Source organism: Heterodontus francisci, chromosome 7, assembly GCF_036365525.1.
Source record: "Heterodontus francisci isolate sHetFra1 chromosome 7, sHetFra1.hap1, whole genome shotgun sequence".
Taxonomy (NCBI): domain Eukaryota; kingdom Metazoa; phylum Chordata; class Chondrichthyes; order Heterodontiformes; family Heterodontidae; genus Heterodontus; species Heterodontus francisci.
This window is the reverse complement of record NC_090377.1, coordinates 23080736-23106242: the sequence shown is the minus strand read 5'-3', so window position 1 is coordinate 23106242 and position 25507 is coordinate 23080736. Positions and strand designations below refer to the sequence as shown.

The window sequence follows — 25507 nt, the reverse complement described above, 5'->3', positions numbered from 1 at the left end:
TTGGATGACTGAGCTAGTGGAGGTCAAAGAACAGGGTGATGCCAAGCAGGACTCTGAGGCACAGGACACGTGGGGTGGAGCTTTGCACAAGTTGCAGATCGTGTAGAATGGACCTTGGGACGAAATTACTGCAAAAGTCGAATCATGAGGTTAACACTGGCACGGATAGTGGGTTCAGTGGCAGGTGAGGTGAGGTAGGTGCAGAGATAATTAATGTTGTGGAGGTGGAACGAAGTGGTCTAGGTAATGGGTACAACCTCAGCTCAAAAATCAAACAAAACACTGAAGTTGTACGTTATATGGTTCAGCTTGAGCAAGTATGTTGAGGAGGGAGTCAGTGGGCAAGGCTATGAAGATTATGGCAGGAACAGATAGAATGGCTTTGGTTTTCCTAGTATTCAGCTGGATAGTTCTGGTTCATCCATAACATGATGTCAGAAATAGCTGTCAATCAGGAAATGGAAGGGAGGGAGGAACTCAAGAAAATTACAATCACCAGGGAAGTGGTACCGAGCAAATTGTTGGAGCTGCAGACTGACAAATCCCTGGGTCCTGATGGACTTCATCCCAGGGTCCTACAAGAAGTAGCTAGTGAGACAGTTGATGCATTGGTTTCAATTTTCCAAAATTCCCTAGATTCAGGGAAGGTTCCATTAGATTGGAAAATAGCCAATGTAACTCCTTTATTCAAAAAGGGAGGAAGACAGAAAGCAGGAAACTACAGGCCAGTTAGCTTAACATCTGTCTTAGGGAAAATATTAGAAGCTATTATTAAAGACGTTATAGCAGGGCACTTAGAAAAAATAATCAAGGCAATCAGGCAGAGTCAACATGGTTTGTGAAAGCGAAATCATGTTTAATCAATTTATTGGAATTCTTTGAAGTAGTAGCATGTACTGTGGATAAAGGGGAACTGATGGATGGACTTAGATTTCCAGAAGGCATTTGATAAGGTGCCACCTTAAAGGTTATTTTGGAAAATAAAAGCTCATGGTGTAGGGGGGTAACATATTGGCATGGACAGAATATTGGCTAGCTAACAGGAAACAGAAAGCAGGCATAAATGGGTCATTTTCTGGTTGGCAAGATGTAATGAGTGATGTGCCACAAGGATCAGTGCTGGGGCCTCAACTTTTTACAATTTATATAAACGACTTGGATAAAGGGACTGATGGTATGGTTGCTAAATTTGCTGATGACACAAAGATAGGTAGGAAAGTAAGTTGTGAAGAGGACATGAGGCTACACAGGGATATAGATAGGTTAAGTGAAGGGCAAAGATCTGACAAATCGAGTATAATGTGGGAAAATGTGAAATTGTCCATTTTGGCAGGAAGATTAAAAAAAGCATATTATCTCAATGATGAGAGATTGCAGAGCTCTGAGATGCAGAGGGATCTGGATGTCCTAGTTCATGAATCACAAAAGGTTAGTATGCAGGTTCAGCAAGTAATTAGGAAAACTAATAGAATGTTATCGTTTATTGTGAAGGGAATTGAATACAAAAGTAGGGAGGTTATGCTTCAGTTATGCAGGGCATTGTGGGACCACATCGGGAGTACTGTGTACAATAAGGATGTAAATGCATTGGAAGCAGTTCAGAGAAGGTTTACTAGACAATACCTGCAATGGGCGGGTGGGTCTTATGAGGAAATGATGGACAGGCTAGGCTTGTATCTGCTGGAGTTTAGAAGAGTAAGAGGCGACTTGATTGAAAGATCCTGAGGGGTCTTGACAAGGTGGTTGTGGAAGGGAGGTTTCCCCTTGTAGGAGAATCTAGAACTAGGGGTCACTATTTAAAAATAAGGGGTCGCCCATTGAAGACAGAGATGAGAAGAAATTTTTTTCTGAGGGTCATGAGATTTTGAAAACTCTTCCTCAACAGGAAGTGGAAGCAGAGTCTTTGAATATTTTTAAGGCAGAGGAAGATAGATTCTTGAGAAGCAAGGGGGTGAAAGGTAGACAGGAATGTGGAGTCAAGGTTATAATCAGATCAGTCATGATCTTATTGAATGGCGTAGCAGGCTCAAGGGGCAGAGTGGCCTACTCCTGCTTGTTAATTCGTATGTTCGTAAGTAGTCCGACAATGCCAATAGTCATGGGGATCAGGGTGTTGGGGGAGTTAGAGCTTGGTATACGTGTGGAAGTTGACCTCTTGGGCTGAATTTTACTGGCCCCTTAAAGTCACGGAGAAAATTCTGCGGAGAGAGGCACGCCTCAACCCATGACATCGGAGAAGGACCTGCTGCAAATTACTGGCAGCAGCGGGACCTTGCTGCAGCGCACCCCCTGCATGGCGGCGGCTGCACCACAATTAGCATATGGTAAATAGTTACTTTTGCTGATTAAGTAGCCCATTGACACTTTCTGATTTTTCGATGAATGGGTGGCCATCATGTGCCGTCCCATTCACGATTTGAAAAGCCGGTGGGTCCACAGAGGCAGAGGTTAAGTTCCTTTTCAGGAGTCTCAGTCTCCATTCTTAAAGGGAGGAGGGAGGGGGGTATTACAGGGGTCCCTCTCTGCATTCTTAAAGGGAAGGGGTCTGGGATTACTGGTGGGAAAGCTCTGCTGGCATGAAGGGAGGTACTGTGTACCATCCCTCCGTTAACAGGGTACACTCTGTGTTTGTGAGGGTGCAATGGCACACTAAGCACCCTGTGTGTGGGGTGGGTGCCAGAAAGGGCAGGAGCATTAAGGTTATATGGATGGTGGGGGCAATCGATTCAGCTGGTAGGATCTTGATGTGGTCATGCTGTGCCACTCTGAGTGTTGGCCAAGATGGGCAATGCCATGGCATGTAACATTGTTGATCCAGGAAAGCAGCTGATGTACCCGTCAACACCAATCCCTGCCCTGTTAGGAACCTTCGAATACATGAAGGGTTCAACTTTATTTATCACATGGAAATAGGTATGGCTCATCCTACATTGTGTGATCCTCTGCACGTGATGATCTGTATGCACCAGAGGCAATATCAACAGGCAGGTGCAATCCACATAGAGACCCCCGATCGTGAGCAGCAGCCTGCAAGGGGAGCCCGCCATTACATTTGCCGTGCATCTACAGGCCTCACATGACATGCCATCGGATGTCAGAGCACCAGTGTCAGAGGCGATTGCGCATGTAGAGAGGTGGAGACACGTCTCTGTGCCCTGCTCAAGGATGACCTGCAGCCCATGGGCATCGGTGGACATCCCATGCCTTTGTTCCTCATAGTGGCAGTGGTTCTCAAGCCTGACTCCTCTGCACCTTTTTAGGGGCCCACCAGAGACCTTTGTGGGGGTCACACAGTCAGCAGTGCACCGCTGCAGCAGGGAGGTCACCAATGCCCTGCACCAGAGGGCCCGTGAGGATGTCCGCTTCAGGATGCGCTCTCACAGCCAGGCCCAGAGGGTGATTGGTTCTGGCACCATTGCTGCAGAACCATAGGTTGTAATGTTCATAGACTGCACTCATGTGGCCATCAGGCCTCCCGCCAGGCTGACACCTGCAGACGTCACCATTAAAGGAGCCCTCTCGAGCTAGGTGAAGCTGGTATGTGATTACCACAGAAGTTTGCTGCGAATGTGTGACCGCTTCTCGGCCATCTGCCATGACACCTGGGTCTTATGCTAGTCCCAGCTGCCACCGCTGTTCACTGAACTGGCTCAGATGGAGGGATGGCTTCTTGGAGATAAGGGCTATCCTTTGCAGACATGGCTCCTGACACCAGTGAGAGACCCACCACTGCTGCAGGAGGGAGATACAACGCCAGCCACTGAGCTACATGTGCCACCATTGAGCAGGAGATCGGCATGCTGAAAGAGCACCTCCAATGTCTGTATGGATAGGGTGATGCCCTGTATTACAGGCCGAAAAAGCCAGCTCCTTTCTTTGCTGCTCTGCACAACTACGCACCCAATAGGGGTCAGGCCTCGCATGATGAGGAGAGACATCAACAGAATTCCTCCTCAGACTATGAGGATACTGAGGACCTACAACATGAAAGACGCATGGGAGGACAGATGGCACCCAGCTCTGCACGCAGGGCCAGCAGTGAGCTAGGGAAGTATGGAAGTGGCATATCAGATAAAGGCTGTCTGTACCATAGGAACTGACATGAGCTCTGCGAGCCACACATCACCCTCGCTCACCTGCTGTGCACCAGTCCACATCTGCAGCATCCCTGTGTAAACCATTAGAGGCAGCAGCTGACTGAGCCCATGTCCATGTCACTGCATCCGTGGAGACGCTCATGAGTAATGGTGGCATGGCAATGATGTTATTGCATAGATTGGCTCTCCTGAAGGGCCAATGACGCAAAAGGATGTGACATTGGCGCTACATGCTGGCTCACATCATTCACAGAGAAAAGGGCACACATATTGGTGAGGAACATTTAGCGAAAGACGTATTTACATTGCCGTGACACCCGTGCATTCCCATTTGTGTCAGTGTGTTCTCTGTAAACCTCTAATATAATTTATGGTGTATTTAAGTCTCACGTCCTGGAATGTGCAAATTCAAGATTATTCACCCAGGTGTGGCATGCCTACTTGAGTGGGAGAAGAGGATTGCAACTTCACAGGACACTGGGACACAGCAGGGTAAGTATGTGGCGGCAAAGCAGAAAGTGCTGGGGTAACTCAGCAGTTCTGGCAGCATCTGTGGAGAGAGAAGCAGAGTTCACTTTCAGGTCTGTGAACTTGGACAAGTTAGCTCTGCTTCTCTCTCCACAGTGGCGCAGTGGTTAGCACCGCAGCCTCACAGCTCCAGGGACCCGGGTTCAATTCTGGGTACTGCCTGTGCGGAGTTTGCAAGTTCTCCGTGACCGCATGGGTTTTCGCCGGGTGCTCCGGTTTCCTCCCACAGCCAAAGACTTGCAGGTGATAGGTAAATTGGCCATTGTAAATTGTCCCTAGTGTAGGTAGGTGGTAGGGAATATGGGATTACTGTAGGGTTAGTATAAATGGGTGGCTGTTGGTTGGCACAGACTCGGTGGGCCGAAGGGCCTGTTTCAGTGCTGTATTTCTAAATAAAATAAAAATAAATAAAATAGATGCTGCCTGACCTGCTGGGTTTCTGCAGCACTTTCTGCTTTGCTGCCAGATTGACAACAGCCCCACTCTTCAGTAGTCAGGTAAGTATTCTTTGATAGCTGTCAGGAAGCAGGTGCTGGGGCGCCTAAGATAGGGCCCCAGCACCTGCTGCACAGCTGTCAAAAACTCTCAGTGCGCCGAATGTTCCGCCTCTCCTCACGTAATATGGGGAGGGCGGCTTGGCGCAGTGATTCTAATGAGCCCCCGCGTGTAATATTGCGGGGGCTCTGCGGCGGCCGCCAAATGTGGACGCCGTGCTGAGTTTAAAGGGCGCTGCTGTGCAGTGCGGCACCCGAATAAAATTCTGCCCCTCGTGTGTGTGAATAATGCTGTTGAGGGATAAACATGACAGTGACTGAATTAATGCGCTACTAATGTTTTCCAGGTTAATGCCAAAACTATGCCTCAAATTCAATTTAAAAAAAAAGCAATTTGTTGTTCTTGAGTCATTTTGAAGCCAATATAAACATGAACAGGGAAGTAAAGTTACAAAGGTTTGCGTGCCCAAATTCTCATGGCAATTGCAGTGAAAGCACATCAGCAAAGCAAGCGTGAGGTCATCAAACTGTGCCTTCCTGATGCAGCCTTCACATGCAAGCTACCTTGGAACAGATAAAACTCAATAGTTTCTCAAAGGGGAAAGAAACGTCAGAACTGAGTATCGAGAATGCTAGGCACTTAATCTGGTGGAAACCCTTTTTTTAGGCAATGTCACCAGAACAGCTTCTCTGAGGACCAGGTTGCAATTTGTGAAAAAATTTACTTTGAGATTATCCATTATGTACATAACATTCAAAAAGAAAATCTCGAATTTGAGAGTGGTTTGAAAATGTGAAGATAATATGCTAGGTCTGCTTCTCACCAGTAGCAAAAATATCTAACTTGAGAGCTTCCTTCCCCTTTCAGGTTTTTGGGCGAATTTTCCATTACTACAACAATGCACCTCAATCCCAACCTTAGAGAAACACACTGTTAATTCTCCAGTGTAATATTTGATTTACCATTCCAGCTATTCAGAAATGATTTTGGAGAAAGATTGTCAATTGTGAGAGACAATAAATGGGTAATTTATATTCAGCTAGGAATAGGATTAATCCCCCAGGGACCCTTACTTGCTCATCTCATTCCTGTTGGCTGGATTCAATGCTTGGAGGTGAAAAGGGTATGGTGTAATATACCATTTCACTATATCTCTGAAGGTAGTAACGATGATTATATGCAAAGCTGATGAAGAATACTGGAACTCAACCTCATGAATATTTAGTTAGGAAACCAAACTTTGCCACTGGGTTTTAAACTCATCAAACTCAGGGATATTCAAGTCAATTGAAAAACACTGCATTAAAGAAGTGCTGTTGCCATGGTAAAAGTGTCTTGCAACACCCAAGTGTATAGATGAGGAAGAGACAAGATCTGCAATACAATGATTTAAGATAATTTCTAGTTGCTACAGTTGTTTTACAAATCTCAACTCTATTTTAAAAATAAAAGTGCAAAATTTGGATAACAGGTTTGTGGGAAAAACATCTGCAGCACAAACTTAATCCAGTGCTAAAGCGTGTTAACTTTCAGCAGCATGGGGACACCGTCTCTTTCACAGAATCATACAACACAGGAGGATATTTGGCCCATTGTGCCTATACCAGCTCTTTGAAAGAGCAATCGAATTAGTCCCACTCTGCTGCTGTTGCCCCGTAGTCCTGCAATCTTTTCCTTTTACGAAGACAAGAGGAGGACTCGGCCATTTAGCCCCTTAAGCCTATTCTGCCATTCCATAAGATTATGGCAGATTTGTGACCTAACTCCATGGACCCACCTTAGCTCCATACGTTTGGTTAGCAAAATCTATCAATCTCAGATTTAAAATTAACAATTGACCAAGCATCAACTGTTCAAAATAGATATCCAATGAACCAAGAAGAGCACTTCCTACTGCCAGTTACACTGTAGTTCTTCTGAACAAAATTATCATTTACTGCTGAATTAAAAGTAGCTTTGTGCTTCAGACCATAGCAACCAGGAACCGTAATCAAGACAACTCAAACTCATTTCACATTGGATACAAATCAGAGCTGGATTCAAATCCAAGCCACTGGGATAGAAGGTTCGTATCTAAATCATCTAATTTATGGGGAGAAACTTCCAACCACCCTTTCAGGTCATACGAACATAAGAAATAGAAGCAGGAGTAGGCCAATCAGTCCTGCGAGGTCAAGAATCTTAGCTGGCCAAAAGTAATTTGTTCCTTACATTCTCAGCAGCCCTACTTTGCTTATCAAGGGAATTAAGGGGTATGGGAATTGAACAGGAAAGTGCAATCACAGAATAGTACATTACAGAAGGAGGCCATTCAGCCCATCGTGTCTGCACTGGCTCTTTCAAAGAGCAAAGATCAGCCATATCCTTATTGAATAGTGGTGCAGTCCACATGGGCTACTCCTGCTATTTCTTATGTTCTTAACAAAAGCACAAGCATTGCTACATTGGTGGTTGCCAGGAGACAAACAACATTTTAATTCCTTACAGGAACCATCGCATGGGGAAGCTTAGATAGCCCGAATGGTGAACAGCATAATACTTCCTTAATTGAATCATCTTCTACCTGCATATTAGCTTTCTAAAAAAAAAAGTACATCCCTGTAAATTGCAGATTTCTGATCCATCTACTTTGCACTATTAAAATTAGCGTGGAATGTGTAATATAATTTATTGAGGATGAATGTAGATCACAATTTAAGGTTTTTTATTTGAATTGCATAGTTCACTAGGTCAGAATAGTGCTCTTTTATTTTTGGGGTCTGGGCTCAGATCAAGCCTAGATTAATGGTATTAACATTTCCTCTCTGATTCTAAACGTTTGGACAGCCTCAGACAAGGTTCTCGTAGTTGCAAGTCCAGAGCAAATGGACAATAAGATGAAGACCGTTGCTTTTACTTAGAGAAAGTGCAAGGAAGGTTGGTATGAGAAATAAAACATTGTGATGCTTTTGCAAACCAGGGGCTGGGGGTTAAGACACATCTTGAGTACAGGGAGCTTTAATGATCACTAAAGGTGTTCCTAAAAACAAATTTCATAATCAGTTCCTGGATTTCTTTGAGGAGGGAGGGGTTTAATAAGTAAATGAAAAAAAATCCTTTCCTGACATTTGTGGAAGGAAAAAAGATAAATTCTCCTTATTCTGCACATTGAAAACTGGGTCCAAAGATGTGACACATTGCACTCATTTCATCATGTACATGGAGTCTTCTAAATGGCCCACATGATGCACATTTGTACAGCATGCAATGTGCTTCCAGTGTTCAGTACAGCACGCAAACATCATGACAATTTTCAGCTCCAAATTCAATTGAGAATTGCATTGAGGCAAGCTCAAAGTTTCTGTAATACGTAAACACGTATTGAGTACATTTAAACATCAACTTGTTTCAACAAACAAAATTTGATTACAGATGATTAGATGTACAATTTGGCATGCTTTGCACTATTATACACCAAGCCAAATAGATTTTAACATGCAAATTGACTATGAATACAATTATTATTATAGGTTGGTACAAGTTTGACTTCAAACACACAATTTCTGTTTTTGCCCACCTTAATATCTACATTAAAAGTCTTTTTTTTTAATAAAGTAAAATTAAAAATTGCCACTGCCATTGAGACCCATAAAAACCATGTTCATGACCTGTGGCAGCAATTGTGGGCTGTTATTTCATTCACCAGGCATTATTTTAAATTTCTTGCTACTTTTATAGAGTTTTAAATCTCAACTTTCTCTGATTTTTCCTCCCAGATTTTCTTCCCATTTTGGGTGCTAAAACCTTTCCTCTCCAAAGTCTTTGGGCATGTTGTCACCTCCCAAATCCATGCCCATCTTTCCTGGGATTCCATGCTTGAATCTCTCCAATCAGATTTCCGCCTTGCTACAGTACCGCACGGCTCTTATCAAAGTCGCAAATGACATCCTTTGTGACTGCAACTTAGGTAAACTATCCCTTCTCATCCTTCTCGACCTGTCTGCAGCCTTTGACATGGTTGATCCCACCATCCTCCTCCAATGACTCTGCACTGTTGTCCAGCTGGGTGGCGCTATTCTTATCTATCTCTTCGTATCACCTGCAATGGCTTCCTCTTCCTGCTCTCACACCAGTACCTCTGCTTTCCCCAAGGCCCCCTCCTATTTCTCATCTACATGCTACCCCTCAGTAACATAATCTAAAAACAGTGTCAGTTTTCACATGTACACTCATGACACCCAGATCTACCTCACCACCACCTTTCTCGGCCCCTCCACAGTTGCTAAACTATCAGACTGCTTGTCCGACATCCAGTACCAGACGAGCTGAAATTGCCTCTATTTAAATATTGGGAAGTATTGTTTTTGGTCCCTGCCACAAACACCATTCCCCAGCGACTGACTCCATCCCCTTTCTTGGCAACTGTCCGAGGCTGAACCAGACTGTTTGGAACCTTGGTGTCAAATTTGATCCTGTGATGAGCTACTTACATATCCGCTCCATCGCCAAGCCCACCTATTTCCACTTCCATCACCCATGCGTCAGCTCATCTGCTGCTGAAAACCTCAACCTTTGTTACCTCTGGACTTGACTATTCCAATGCACTCCTGGCCGGCCTCCCACATTATACCCTCTGTAAACTGGAGGTCATTCAAAACTCTGCTGCCCATGTCCTTAATTGCACCAAGTCCTGTTCACAGAACACCCCTGACCTACATTAACTTCAGGTGAACCAATGCCCCGATTTAAAAATTTTCATGCTCGTTTTCAAATCCCTTCATGGCCTCGCCCCTCCCAATATCTGTAATCTCCTCCATCCCACAACCCTCAGATATCTGCGCTCCTCTAACTCTGGTCTCTTGGGCATACCAGATTTTAATTGATCCACCAATGGCGGCCATGCCTTCTGCTGCCTAGGCCCTAAGCTCCGGAATTCCCTCCTAAACCTCTTAACCTCTCTTTTTCCCTTTAAGACACTCATTAAAGCCTACCTCTTTAATCAAGCTTTTAGCCATCTTCCCTAACGTCTCCTTATGTGGCTCGGTGTCTAACTTTGCTTCGTAAAACTACTGTGAAGCACCTTTATGAAGTTAAAAGGCGCTATATAAATACAAGTTGTTGGTTAAAAATTGAACCTAAAAACGCCTGAAATAACCTGGTGTTTTAAATTGGCAGCAAAAAAACCTTTAACAATCCTTATTTACTCTGCATCTCAACTCACCAACCATGATTGATAAAGGTGTTGGGGGGGGAAGGGAGACGGAGAAAAAGTTCTATTCTTTGTTCCGATGAAGGGTCACTGACCCGAAACGTTAACTCTGCTTCTCTTTCCACAGATGCTGCCAGACCTGCTGAGTGGTTCCAGCATTTCTTGTTTTTATTTCAGATTTCCAGCATCCGCAGTATTTTGCTTTTATCTCTGTCCTGGGCCGGCTGCAGTGTTCCAGTGGTAAATTATCACAAGCTTGAGGAACAGCACCTTATTTTCCGATTAGGCACGCTACAGCCTACCGGACTGAACATAGTCTCAATAATTTCAGAGCATGACTGGCCCTTTTTTATTTTGTTCCTTTTTTTTTTTTAAAACCATGTGCCTGTCTGCTGTATTTTTCGTGTTTGTCCTTTTGGCTAGGGCTGCTCATTAATCTGTCATTAACACTCCCTCTGCACTAATGCTTTGTCTTTCATCACACCATTAGCACACTCTCCTTGCCTTTGTCGCAAGACCTTGTCAGTTAATCGCACTGGCACTCTGTTGTATCACACACCTTCCCTTTTGTTATCTTAAACCACACCCCCACTTTACTTGTTTAAAACCTACTACATGTCTCACCTTTGCCAGTTCTGATGCAAGGTCACTGACCTGAAACATTAACTCTGCTTCTCTCTCCACAGATGCTGCCAGACCTGCTGAGTATTTCCAGCACTTTGTTTATATTTCAATATATCAATACCCTTTCTGTAACTTCGAAAACTGCACTCATTAGTTGGATAAATATATAATCTTTCTGACCAAACTTACCATCCAGGATGGCCCACTGCCCATCGATTTCTGTGTGTTTCAAGTAAGAGTCTTCAATTGTTGGGTCATAATCTGGCACAAAAATCTTTTGGAAGAATTGAATGGTGAGAGCACTTTTTCCAACACCACCATCTCCCACCACCACCAGTTTGTATGTGGGAAGATTGTCACTTGGAACGGCACTTGTTGCCATGTCTTAATTTAACCTGTAAAAAAAAAAGACAGAAAACAGCATTAAACCCATAACTGTTTATTGTGAAGGAAAGAGAAAATTACTCCCAGGAATTTATTTACAATGCTGAAAGGTTCAGACATTAGGGGATGGAACTAGAAAATAATGATGCTAAAAGGAGAGAAGCAAGGTGGCAGTTGTTCATCTAGAACTTTTAAATTCTTATTCATGTCCCTCCATGGCCTCTTCCATTCCCATCTCTGTAAGCTCCTCCAGCCTTTCAACCCACCAAGATCTCTGCGCTCCTCCCAATTCTAGCCTCTTGAACATCCTCAGTTTTCAATGCTCCACCATTGGTGACCATGCCCTCAGCTGCCTCGGCTCTACACTCCAGAATTCCCCATCTAAAACTCTCCACATTTCTACCTCCCAATTCCTCAAATTTAAAATTTTCATCTGGATGTTTCAATCATCCATGTTTTTACTCTTTCCCATCTATGAGAGATAAACATTACCCTTTCTCCCCCCCACCCCCTCCCCGTACCCCAACACCCAAAACTCATCTGGTACCAGTTGACTGCTTGCCCACCCTCTCTTAGCCCAACAATTGGCTTGCTTTCAGCTTTGGGATTTTCCCCCTACACTACTTTGTCACTCCATCTCTCTCTCCCACTTTAAGACTTCCCTTTTTTTTTAAAAATTCATTCGTGGGATGTGGGCTGGCTCGGTCATTTTAGAGGGCATTTAAGAGTTAACCACATTGCTGTGGGTCTGGAGTCACATGTAGGCCAGACCAGGTAAAGGACGGCAGATTTCCTTCCCTAAAGGATATTTCAAACCAGATGGGTTTTACAACAATCGACAATGGTTTCATGGTCACCATTAAACTAGGTTTTACTTCCAGATTTATTAACTGAATTCAAATTTCACCATCTGCTGTGGTGGGATTGAACCCATGTCCCTAGAGCATTAGCCTGGGTCTCTAGGTTACTAGTCTAGTGCCATTACCACGACACCACCACCTCCCCAAAAATCCACCTCTTTCATTAAGCCTTTGTCTACCCCTTCCCATTTCAGGTCACAAGGAAGTTCCATTGTTACACATCTGTGCCACACAAAGGTAGATTATAGGGCAGTGACAGTCAACAACCAAAAAAGCAAGACACCTGAACCGCATATAGGAGCAACAGATGCCATTGAATCATGCAGAAGATATCGACAGCAGACCTGAATTCATTAACAGTTTTCCTTCTCCTGATGGCAATGCAAAAACATAGGAAAGTATTCAGCTTTTGGAGACTGAAACATTGAGAAAATAATATTTGGCTACCAAACTATGAAATTCTGTTCAAACATTTCGGCACACAAGAAAATGTAGAGTTACTGGCATTAGGGAAGTGCAAGGTGTAATATTTGTGCCGGAGATTCAGACGAATTGCAAATCCACCTGAACATTTGGTAGCTGTTTCATTTTAAAGAGTTGCATCCATAAAGCAGGTCCCTTTTTAAAGGCCAAGATAAGTGATTGTTGCTGGCAATGAGGGACACTTTGCAGTACTGAATGTGCATTTTTGAAAACGGTATGGAATTCTGTAGTGTTTGTGGTATATGGGGCCCCAAAAATTGATTCAATGAGCAAACTTCTTTGGAATTGCTCAATACTATTAAAAACCAGCAACAACTCACTGACACTTTTCAGCATTTGGCAGTAAGCTAAAATTAATGATAAAAAACTTAAACAAAGCAGATTATTGTAGTACTTAAGAAGCCACACTGTCATTTTCATGGGTCTAGCAAAAATTGGCATTCAGACTAGCTTTTAGACAGAAACTAATCCAGAGAACAGTTCTGGTGAAGGGTCACAGACCTGAAAGGTTAACTCTGTTTCTCTCTCCACATATGCTGCCAGACTTGCTGAGTATTTCCGGCACTTTCTGTTCTCATTTCAGAGTTCCAGCAACCACAGTATTTTGCTCTTATTACTGATATTTGCTCCTATTACTGAGGAGTTTGAAGTACATTTGACAACTTTAGTACAACAGTATCTTTGTTAGCGCGACAAAATTGTGCTATACGGAAGGCTGTGTTCTATTGTTTCTCTACCAACACAAGATCCATAATAATGCAGGTCATATAGGAGACCTGCGACTGCAGTTCATGTGAGAATTTACTGTATTTAGAACTTCTAAAGAAAAAGTTTTTTTTTTTTAAATTTGTTTTGTGGGATGTGGGCATTGCTGGCTAGGCCAGCATTTATTCCCCATCTCTAATTGTCCTTGAACGGAGTGGCTTGCTAGGCCATTTCAGAGGGCATTTTAAGAGTCAGCTACATTGCTGTGGATCTGGAGTCACATGTAGTCCAGACCAGGTAAAGGTGACAAATTTCCTTCCTTAAAAGGACATTACTGAACCAGATGGGTTTTTACAACAATCGACAATGGTTTCATGGTCACCATTAGACTAGCTTTTAATTCCAGATTTATTAATTGAATTCAAATTTCACCATCTGCCGTGGTGGGATTCGAACCCATGTCCCCAGAGCATTAGCCTAGGCTCTGGATTACTAGTCTAGTTTTGATCACTTTTCTCTCCTTTCCAATCATTGCTTAATTGTCGGAAGTAAGCACACAGCTACTATGCACAAAGAATCCAAGAGTGGAATGGGAAGATCCTTTGCAGTTGCGGGAAAAAAAGACTACTGCAGCATTTCTTCACCACCCCCTCTGCCCATCCTATCACATCTAAAAGGGGCTGAACGACGCTACAATAAAGTTCCATCGGAGTTGGTCAAACTTCAGTTCCTGGTTCTCCCAGTTGCTGCAAGTAACTTTCATAAAGTGTTGATTACCAATGAGGTGACATTGGGAAATTTTTTCATTTACTTCCTCACGTTACAAGTTCCTATTACTGTCTCATTAAATCTCTCAAGTGCTACGCACAACTCACTGACTTGGCAGGGATGGACTTGTCTCAGGAACATTGCCAATTTCACCAAGAAGTGTACAAATAAATATACATCCACTTCCCCTTCCCTCTGGATGATCCAGCTGTGATTGGAGAATATGGAGAGTGGGGGAGTTGCTGAGGAAAAACTATATCCCGCCAAGCTGGGACCTCTCAAGTGGCACTTCTAAAAGGTTTTACAATAAGAGCGTATAATGGATACAAGCCTGTAAAATCCCTTTACATGTAAGAGCAAAAGACAAAGCTACATGGATAAGAATAGAAAAACAAATAAGCATTGTGGTCTTCAAATATTTAATGCCTACTGGAACCTATTATTCATCTACTTTCCATTATGTGCGTGGCGTCATTTAAAAAAAAAATTGATTTGCTTCATTCTAGAAGTTTTCTATCTCAGCGTGCAACACAACATTCACTTCCTCCCCTTCATATAAAGTTCCTTAGATAATTTGATTCAATATAAAGATTGATTATACCTCATCTAACTTGGAAAATCTAGCGCCAAAATATTCAGCTGTTCACCTAATATCAGTAGTGATTAAGCCTCTAGAAATGATAATAGAATAAAAATTAATTCTTGCTTAGAAAGGCAAAGGACAGTTAGCAAGGATTTGCAAAAGGCATATTGCTACTGACAAAAGTATTCAAGGTCTTTGAGGAAAGAACAGCCAAATTATCAGAGAATAATGGAGTGTTTTTATGAAGGAAATGCAAATGATGCTGTGGATATGAATTTCCAAAAGGTATTTGGTAAGGGTACAAAAGAGATTTACGAAGATGGTAATGGATGAGAGACTTCAGTTATAGAGAAAGATGAGAGAAACTTGGTTCTTTCCACTAGACCAGCTGATAGATGTGTGGGGTTTTGATAATTTAAATAGAAGGGGACTTAATTGTTAGGACATGGAATTCCCTACCATAAACAGATAAGGGAAGCAGAATCTATCATAGTTTTTAAAAGGAAGTGGATGAATATTTGAAACATTTAAAGGATAAGGGGAAATGGCAGGGGGATATGACTAAGTGGAGAGCTCTTTCAGAGAGCTGGTATGGGTGCGATGATCCAGAGAGCCTCCATCTGAACTTCAATCCTAAAAATAATGATATGCACATTTACATAGTTCAATTTCTGTAGTCCTATAATTAGAATTGAAGGTGAAATGCTTTGAAATATCAATTTATGAATTACAAATGGAATTTAATCATCTAGATTTGACTGATATGTGAGGAAACCCTCCTCCTCCCAACCACTGTCCCAGACTGAACCACTCTAGACGTCCTATTTGATCCTTAGTGAAGTTTCCAACCCCATATCCTCTCTATTGCAAGATCCCATTCTGCATCAAGCCCCACTTGTCCATCATCCATGTGCTGATCTATATTAGCTTCCAGTCTCCCAATGCCTCAAAATTTAACAAGCGCCATGTTTAAAATCCCTGAATGGTCTTACTCCTCTTTATCTCTATAACCTAGTTCAGTGCTACAAGCCCCTCCTTCCTAACCTCTCTGTTCCTCTGATACCAGCCTCTTGTGCATTATCCCCTCTCCATCATTTTGTGCTTCAGCCACCCAGGCGCCACTCTTTGGAATTTGGTCACTAAATTCCTCCATCTCCTTTATGATCCTTATTAAAACCCATCTCTTCGACCAAGTTTTGATTACCTCTCAATCTCAGCATCCTGTATTTCCTTATGCCTCTGATGCACCTTGGGACAGCTTTCTCCATTTAGGAGGGGCTATATAAAAGCAAGTTGTTCTTGCTGTTGTTCCATTGATGGTGTAACTGGGATTTAAGAATTGGGATCAATATTTAATTCCTCAATTCATCACGCACAATTTCACCCTATGCTGTCGTGGTGATGCACTAATAAGAAACCATGTATTCCCCAACAGGAAAGAATAAAAATGTAGGCAAGTTTCTGGATACTTGGCAAATATCAACATATACTCAATTCTGTACAAAAATAGAAATGCCAAAAAAATACTGGATAGACTCTCTTCCTTTACATACAATCTTGAAATTTGATGGCTAGGCAGCTAGATTTCTTTAATAAATGGTGCATTAGGCCAGTGACTCATTATACCAATAGTTTTTTTTATAAAGATAAAGATAGCTCTTCATTCAATGTGATGCATCTCATCGACATCATTACAGTGACACATCCTCACCCACCGTCAGGCATTGCTTCGCCTCTTTGAAAAGAAGTACAACATTTTAAAATGTGTAGGTGGAAAAGGCCTGTTACACATCAAGAATGCTTATTTGGATACAACACTTGCAGTGAGTTATGCAATCAAACCCACCTTTAGAAATACAGTTGGTGATCATCTGCCTGTAATGTGTTGAAAGGATGGGAATTTAGGTTGGTGCTTTGTGCAGTATCCATAAAACCTGCACATCTGTTGATTTGTGAGTTGTGTGAGATGTTGCAGCTTTGTTTAATATCAGGTCATCCCAATTAAAAAGGAGCAGTTAAGGAGTGGGATATACTCTATGCCAGTACATCATGTAACAATCAGAAACAGCACACTACCAGAAAGGCAAATATCTGATATGATTTTCAAGGATTCCAGGAGCACAGTACCCATGCACAGCAGAGCCAACTTCTGGCACTTCAACTTACATTTATATAGCACCTTTAGCAGTAAAGATGTTCCAAGGTGCTTCACAAGCATGCGGTCATACAGAATTTTGACACTAGACCCCCCAAAAATAATAGGACAGGCGACCAAAGGTTTGGTGAAAAAGAAGTAAGTTTTAAAAGGAGAGCGAGGTAGTGGCGGAGAAGTTTAGATTTAGAATATAGTACACTAGAAATTCCAGTGCATCAAACTCATTCTTACTTTGTTGCTCTTTTCAACAACTTCCTGACTTTTTTTTATTCTTTCATGGGATGTGGGCGTCGCTGGCAATGGCCAGCATTTGTTGTCCATCTCTAACTGCCCTTGACAACTGAGTGACTTGCGATTTAATGGCATCGGTCATTTCAGAGTCAACCACATTGCTGTGGGCCTGGAGTCACGTATAGGCCAGACCAGGTAAGGATGGCAGATTTCCTTCTCTAAAAGGACATTATTGAACAGATCGGTTTTTACAATTCATGACAGTTTCACAGCACAATTATGGAGACTAGCTTTCAATTCTTGTTTTTTTCATATTAATTGAATTAATTGATTTTAAATTCCACCAGCTGCCATGGTGTGATTTGAATCCATGTCTCCAGGGAATTAGACTGGACCTCTCAATTACTGGTCTAGTGACATTACCACTACACCACCGTCTCCCTATACTAAATAACACTAATTTAATAGGCACACCCTTAAACTTTTAGAGGACATTACATTAGGATGACTCTGGAGAAAAAAAATGAATTACGCAATGGTGGCAATTGGTCTGCCGTTGTTCTGGGGAACTGGTGGATTTGTCGTATTCATTATTCAGGTAACTCAAGAACAACACGAGTTAAATCCAAAAATGGAAGCCATAATTTTCAATGGCTTCATAATCACTTAAGTTTCCTGTTTTGTACAGAAGCCAGCAGAGGCCATATACTGAACATCTTTGTCCTGGGCTTGCTGCAGTGTCCCAGTGAACATCAATGCAAGCTCGAGGTACAGCACCTCATTTACCGATTAGGCACTCTACAGCCTACCAGACTGAACATAGAGTTCAATAATTTCAGAACATGACTGACCCCCACTTTTTTATTTTTAGTTTTATTTTTTTTATTTCAGGTTACTTCATCATTCAATTTTTTTTTAACCATGTGCCTGCTCACTGTTCTTTTCATGTTTGTGCTTTTGGCTAGGGCTTTCATTATTCTGTCATTTAACACCCTCTCTACACTAACACTTTGTCTTTCACCACACTATTAACACATCCTTTGCCTTTGCCCCATGACCTCCTTGTCAGTTATTCTCTGTAACCCTCTGTCCTTTCAACACCTTCCCTTTTGTTCTCTTTTGCTCCACCCCCACTTTATTAGCTTAAAACTTATTACATTTCTAACCTTTGCTAGTTCTGATGAAGGGTCACTGACCTGAAACGTTATCTTTGCTTCTCTCTCCATAGATGCTGCCAGACCTGCTGAGTATTTCCAGCACTTTTTGTTTTTAACAAAAAAAGCAAACCTGGGGTGACCACAGAAAAGAAAAAAAAAAACACTGTATAGGAATGGAGTGAACCAGGGGTTCCCGAGAATGACTCACAATCACTAATGTTGTGAAGATATATGTAAGGTTTTGCACAGAGCATCAACAAGTCGCCAGACAGAAGGACTAGTAAAACCACTAAGTTAGTTTCAGTCATCTTGTGGTGCATTAAATTCAACTTTTTGGGGGGACGGGGGGGGGTTGCCTATTTATATTAAATTAGAATAAATTCTTACACATACAGAATTAGAATTATGGAATGATTGCGTATCCTGGCTGCCCTTTATATCTCATGATGCCTCTGTACAATAACAATGCTGTTTCAACATCAAGACAACAAATCCCATTTTAACTGGAATTAACTTAAATTCCCCTTTTTTGTTTAAGGATTGAAGTCCTCACATTCCCTTTCCTCCTCTTCAGGCAACATTTTTGGTTGGTGTACTATTGACTTCGAACTGTTCAAGAATGGGCAAGATCAGTGCTGAATTCGCTCGTCTTTCAAAGCTTTTGGCAATCTATGTTAAGTCAAAGGGAATGCATAGAATTTGCAGGCAGAATTTTAACCTAGAGAAACTCAGTGGACACTGGAATTTGTTCATTATATGGTTTCTTGCTGAACAATGTGACTATTGTTCTTCCTTTCTGGACTATTGTTTCAGTTTTTTAAACCTTTGTACATATACACTTCTGTAGACTTTAGCTCTCAATGACTCAATGCTCTGTCATAGTTTTGAACAGTGAAATCTGACGCTGGTCAAGCAACAACAACTCTTGTTAAGAAACAGCTGAGGATTGTCTCATCAGCCTTGAAGCTTCGTTCCACGTCTGATATGATTCACAGCATCATGGTTAAGTCAGAGAATTTCTCATAACAGTTAGATTATTTTTTTTTTTTAAAAAGCAGAAAAATTGCCATGGAGAGCAGGGAAAGCACAATGACCCAAAATGACCTTACAAGCTACTGAGAAAGCAGCTTGCAGCCTCTCCTGGAGGCAAAAGTAACAACTCCACCACCCCCACCAACTTCCTTACAACAATTCCCGGAAAAAGACAGCTTCCTGCTCTTTTCCACATAAACACTAAATGTCAATGATCTCACATTTTGCCTATCATCCTGATATCAGAATTTTTCCTTCATAAAACAAAAAGCTACGATGCTAATAATCAGAAAGCAGAGTTGAAGAGATGTTCCCAAAGCTGCAATGTCCCTCAACTAGTTCGGCCTGGTTTCAGAAAGCCAAGGCCAGCCAACCACCAATTCACATCTGTAGTCAAATCCAAACCCAGCCAAGTACAAGAAAACTTTTGGCAGAACAACCTATATTTATATAGCATCTTTAATGTAATAAAACATCCCAAGGCACTTCATAGGAGCATTATAAAACAAAGTATAACACCCAGCCACATAATTAGATATTAGGTCCGATGACAAAAAACTTGGTCAAAGGGTTAGGTTTCAAGAGTGTCTTAAAAAGGAGGAAAGTGAGGTGGAGAGGAGTAGGGAGGGTATTCCAGAGCTTGGGGCCTAGGCAACTGAAGGACCAGCCACCAATGATGGAGTGATTAAAATCAGGGAGGCACAAGAGGCCAGAAATAGAGCAGTGTAGCTATCTCTGAAAGTTGTAGAGGAGATTAGAGAGATAGGGAGGGATGAGGCCATGGAGGGATTTGAAAATAAGGGTGAGAATTTTAAAATCAAGATGATGTAAATAGATTTTTTTAATTATATAAATAAAGCGTTAAAGTGGCTCCTGGTTTAAATCGGTTCTGCTATGCCTAGTCCTATTGTATTCATCCCGTGGCCACAGTTGTGGCCATGTGGATATGATGACTGGCCGCACTCCCATCCCCCCAACAAACCCAGATGGCAAGGGAGGCTCACAAGCGACTGAAAATTCTAGTTGGCCTCCGATCATTGGCCTTAACAGGCCTTTTAATTACGTTACTAACCTACCTGCCACTTGCGGGCGGGTAACCATCGCCCCACCTGATCTGCCTCCTTACAAATGGCCTGGAGCGCGAAGATGCCAGTAAATTGGTATGCCGGCCGGTGCTGGGAAATTCTGGTCCCGCCTACCTCTGGCAGGTTTTCAAAATCCAGCCCAATATGTTTCAAAATACTTCTTTTCTATTTCAAAACACAGGACAGGAGCTAAGAAGATATAGTCTGGTCAAGCACATACTTCATTAACTTCTACATGACAGCAACACAAAATGGAAATAAACTGCAGCATATATATGTACTAACACCTAAACACCTTGAGATGGCTCATAAAAATCAAGAAAAACAAGAATTAAGTGGTTCAAGGCTGTTGGACATGGCATAATGCTGTTTCATGTGCTGGTTAGCTATCGTATTAGCAGAACTTAACTCAATCAAATATGCAATTGATGTATTACTGTTCTCTGACCTAATTTAGAGCTGGGTTAATCCCTCTTGATTGAAGTTAACCTAATTGCGAAATCTCTCCAACCTACACTATACTTATCATAAAGAATGGGAGGTTTGAATTGATGATAACTCTAAGTGAATTACTAGACAGTAATCTAATTAAGGGGTCCAGACCATCACTAAATACTTTAGAAAGCCTAGAGGAGTACAGAAAGTGCAGGGGTGAAGTAAAAAAGGAAATTAGAAAAGCAAAGAGAGGACTTGAAAAATTGGCAGGTAAAATCAAGGGAAACCCGAAGATGTTTTATCAGTACATTAAGAGCAAGAGGATAACTAAGGAAAGGGTAGGGCCTATCAGAGATGTACAAGGGAACTTATGTGTGGAAGCAGAAGTTGTGGGCAGGGTTCTTAATGAGTTTTTGTCTCTGTCTTCACAAAGGAAAGGTTGATGTAGACATTATAGTTAAAGAGGAGGAGTGTGAAATATTAGATACAATAAGTGTAATGAGAGAGGAAGGACAAGAGGGTCTGACATCCTTGAAAGTGGATAAGTCGCCAGGGCCGGATGGATTGCATCCCAGGTTGTTAAAAGAAGCCAGGGAGGAAATAGCTGATGCATCTTCAAATCCTCCTAGATACAGGCGAGGTACCAGACGACTGGAGGTCTGCGAATGTTGTACCATTGTTTAAAAAGGGTGTGAGGGATAGGCCAAATAATTATAGGCCGGTCAATCTGACCACTGTGGTGGGTAAATTGTTAGAATCTATTCTGAGACACAGGATAAACTGCCACTTAGAAAGGCACGGATTAATCAGGGATAGTCAGCATGCATTTGTTAAGGGAAGGTCATGTCTTACTAACTTAATTGAGTTTTTTGAGGAAGTAACAATAAGGATTGATGAGAGTAGTGCAGTGGATGTGGTCTACATGGACTATAGTAAGGCATATGACAAAGGTCCCACATGGTGGACTGGTCAGTAAAATGAAAGCCCATGGGATACAGGGGAATGTGGCAGGTTGGATCCAGAATTGGCTCAGGAACAGGAAACAAAGGGTAGTAGTCGACAGATGTTTTTGCGAATAGAAAGCTGTTTTCTGTGGCATTCCACAAGGTTCAGCGTTGGGTCCCTTACTGTTTGTGGTATATATTAATGATTTAGACTTAAATGTGGGAGGCGTGATTAGGAGATTTGCTGATGACACAAAAATTGGCCATGTAGTCGATAGTGAAGAGGATAGCCGTAGACTCCAGAAAGATATATTTGGTTGGTTGAGTTGGCAGAAAAGTGGCAAATGGAATTCAATCCAAAAGAAGTGTGGGGTAATGCATTTGGGGAGGGCAAATAAAGTGAGGGAATACACAATAAATGGGAGGATATTGAGAGGGGTAGCAGAAGTGAGAGACTTGGGATGCATGTCCACACGTCCCTGAAGGTGGCAGGACAGGTAGATAGATAGAGTGGTGAAGAAGGCATATGGAATGCTTTCCTTTATTGGCCGAAGTAGAGAATTCAAAAGCAGGGATGTAATGCTGGAACTGTATAAAAAACACTGGTTAGGCCACAACTGGAGTATTGATGGCAGTTCTGGTCGCCACATTACAGAAAAAGGACATAATTGCTCTGGAGAGAGTACAGAGCAGATTTACAAGAATGTTGCCAGGGCTCGAAAGTTGCAGCAATAAGGAAAGATTGGATAGGCTAGGGTTGTTTTCCTTAGAACAAAGGAGGCTGAGCAGTGACTTAATTGAGGTATACAAAATTATGAGGGGTCTAGATAGGGGAAACAGGGTCCTTCCTGTCTACTCTAGTGAAGAGGTCAATTACCAGGGGGCACAGATTTAAGGTGATTGGTAGAAGGATTAGATGGTGGTGGGTGCCAGGAACGGTGGTGGAGGCAGAAACCCTCAATTCTTTTAAAAGGTACCTGGACATGTACCTGAAGTGCTGTAACTGGCAAGGCTATGGACCAGGTGCTGGAAGGTGGGATTAGATTGGGCGGCTGTTTTTTTTTCTGGCCGGCAGAGACATGATGGGCTGCATGGCCTCCTTCTGTGCCATAATTTTACCCTCATGGTTAGAGCCATAGAAAAGTCCAGACAGCTTAGGTCAGTTATCTAAACCTCAAGATTATATCATGATCTTGTCACTCGTTTTTACATAATTTGCTCCTGCAGCAAATATCAGGTAGTGCTACTTTATTTTACCACTTTACAGTTCCATTTCCGAAACAGGTTCCCTCTCCCCACCCAACAATATTACAATTTGAAAGAGAGAGGTGGAAATAGGAGATTTCCAATATTATTAAGATCATAGGAAATAGGAGCAGGAGTAAGCCATTCAGCCCGTCGAGCCTGCTCCGCCAGTCAAACAGATCATGGCTGATCATCAACACCTTCGCCATTTTTCCCCACTATACCCATATCTCGATGTCATTAGTATCCAAAAGTCTGTCGATTTCTGTCTTGAATATGCTCAATGATTGAGCTTCCATAGCCCTCTGGGATAGAGAATTCCAAAGATTCACCAACCTCTGAGTAAAGAAATTCCTCCTCACTTCAGTCTTAAATGGCCTGCCCCTTATTCCAAGACTTGTGTCCCCGGTTCTAGGCTGACCAGCCAGAGAAAACATCCTATCTACATCCACCCAGTCATGCCCTGTAAGAATTTTGTAAGTTTCAATGAAATCTTTGAAACTCTAGAGAATACAGGCCCAGTTTCTGCAATCTCTCATAAGACAATCCTGCCATCCCAGGGATTAGTCTGGTGAACGTCCGTTGCACTCTCTCTGTGGCAAATATATTCTTCCTTAGATAAAGAGACCAGAACTGTACACAATACTCCAGTTGCAGTCTCACCGAGGCTTAATACAATTGCAGAGTAGATCTACTCCGGCAGGGAGCTTCAAAGAGATGAGGTGGAGTGTTGCAGCCAGGAAGATGGAAAAGAGCATTGGTGTGATGACACAGCCTTGCTTGATCCCAGTTTGCACTCGGATTGGGTCAGTGGCAGATCCGTTGGGAAGGATTACAGCTTGCATGTCGTCGTGCAGCAGGCGGAGGATGGTGACGAATTTCTCCAGGCAGCCAAATCTGAGGATGTTCCATAATCCCTCCTGGTTGAGGGAGTCAAAGAAGGCTATGTTTAAAGATTGCTGCTGCTCCCTCCATTTTTCTTGGAGTTGTCTTGCTGTGAAGATCATGTCCACTGTCTGTGCCTCTTGATAGATGGAATCCACATTGTGATTCTGGTAGGAGCTCTTCAGCCACGGGGAAGAGGTGGTCGAGAACGACTCTTGCGATGACCTTCCCTGTGGCGGACAGCAGGGATACCCTTCTGTAGTTACCACAGTCGGTCTTGTCGTCTTTTTTTGAAGATGGTCACAATCACGGCATCTCGGAGATTCCCTGGCATGTTCTCCTCCTTCCAGATGAGGGAGATGAGAATATGTATGTGTGTCAAGAGTGCCTCTCCACCGTATTTTAGAATTTCGGCAGGAATCCCGTCTACGCTGGCGGCCTTATTCTTTTTTAGCTGTCCGATGGCCTTTTCAATCTCATATCGGGCTGGAGTTGTGTGGAGGCCGTGGGGGTTAATGTGCTGTGGAATGTGATCGAGGGCACTCGCATCAAAGTCTGAGTCGCGATTGAGAAGATCTTCGAAGTGCTCCTTCTAACGAGCGCTGACTGCCTCTCTGTCCTCGATCAGCGCCACTCCATTCTTTGCTCTCAGTGGGCTAGGTCCTTGGGCCATAAATGGTCTTGACTGCGCTGAAGAATCCATGCATGTCGTGGCTGTCAGTGAGTTGCTATACTTCCTGTGCTCTTTCAGCCCATCAACTGTTCTTCAGGTCACAAATTTTTTGTTGAACCTTGGCCTTCAATTGTCCGTATATCTGCTTTTTTCCCCCTCAAATTTGTGAAGTTCACAGTTCAGGAATGCCTTGCGCTTGCAATTTAGTAGCTCCTGGATCTCCTGGTTGTTCTCGTCAAACCAGTCTTGATGTTTCCGGATCGAGAAACCAAGAATATCTTAGCAAGTGCTGATTATGGTAGCTTTGAGGGCAGACCAGGCATTGTGGACATTCTGTGATTCCTGCTTGTTGAGCACCGCCAAGTTGCTTGTAAGACATTGCCTGAGTAGATCTTTCTTTGCAGAGTCCTTGATACCATCGATATTGATTTTTCTGCAGCAGTGCTTCTGCTGCAGCCGCTGTTTTTGGACTGGGTTTATGGAGATAGTAGATCGGATTAGGCGATGGTCGGTCCAGCAGTCATCATCTCCTATCATGGCATGGGTGAACATCCTTGTGGTCCTTTGCTCGGACGATGATATAGTTGAGCAAATGTCAATGCCATGAGGTCTTCTATTTGTCTCTCTGATGCCGTTATGATCAGGACATGTTCAAAGCATTTCGTCAGAAGGAGGACTCTGCTGGTGTTGGCCCTTCCAACACCTTCCTTGCCAATAACACCTTTCCAAAGGTTTGTGTCCCTCCCAACTCTGGCATTGAAGTCTCCAAGGAGGATCAGCTTGTCTTCCTTGGGAAGACGGGGCAGCAAGCCATCAAGGCTGGAGTAGAATTCCTCTTTGGCATCATCTGCTGCTTCTAGGGTTGGGGCATATGCGCTGATGACTGTGGCGTGCTGTTTCTGCAGTATGCTGACGATGCTTGTGTATGTGCACACTCAAGAGTGCTGAGC

General features: G+C 42.8%; 1 protein-coding gene across 4 annotated transcripts in view; it reads right to left on the bottom strand.

Annotated features, from left to right (window-relative positions):
- Positions 1-25507, bottom strand: part of LOC137371885 (ras-related protein M-Ras) — a 52369-nt gene that overhangs the window by 23030 nt on the left and 3832 nt on the right. For 2 of the 4 annotated variants that reach the window (XM_068034870.1, XM_068034868.1), the window contains exon 2: positions 11122-11327. In XM_068034870.1, coding sequence (XP_067890971.1) covers positions 11122-11314 — 193 coding nt within the window. In that variant the 5' untranslated portion in view covers positions 11315-11327. Of the gene's footprint in view, positions 1-11121; positions 11328-18297; positions 18389-20366; positions 20481-25507 lie in introns of those variants that run through there. The other 2 variants (XM_068034869.1, XM_068034871.1) reach the window with 2 other exon arrangements.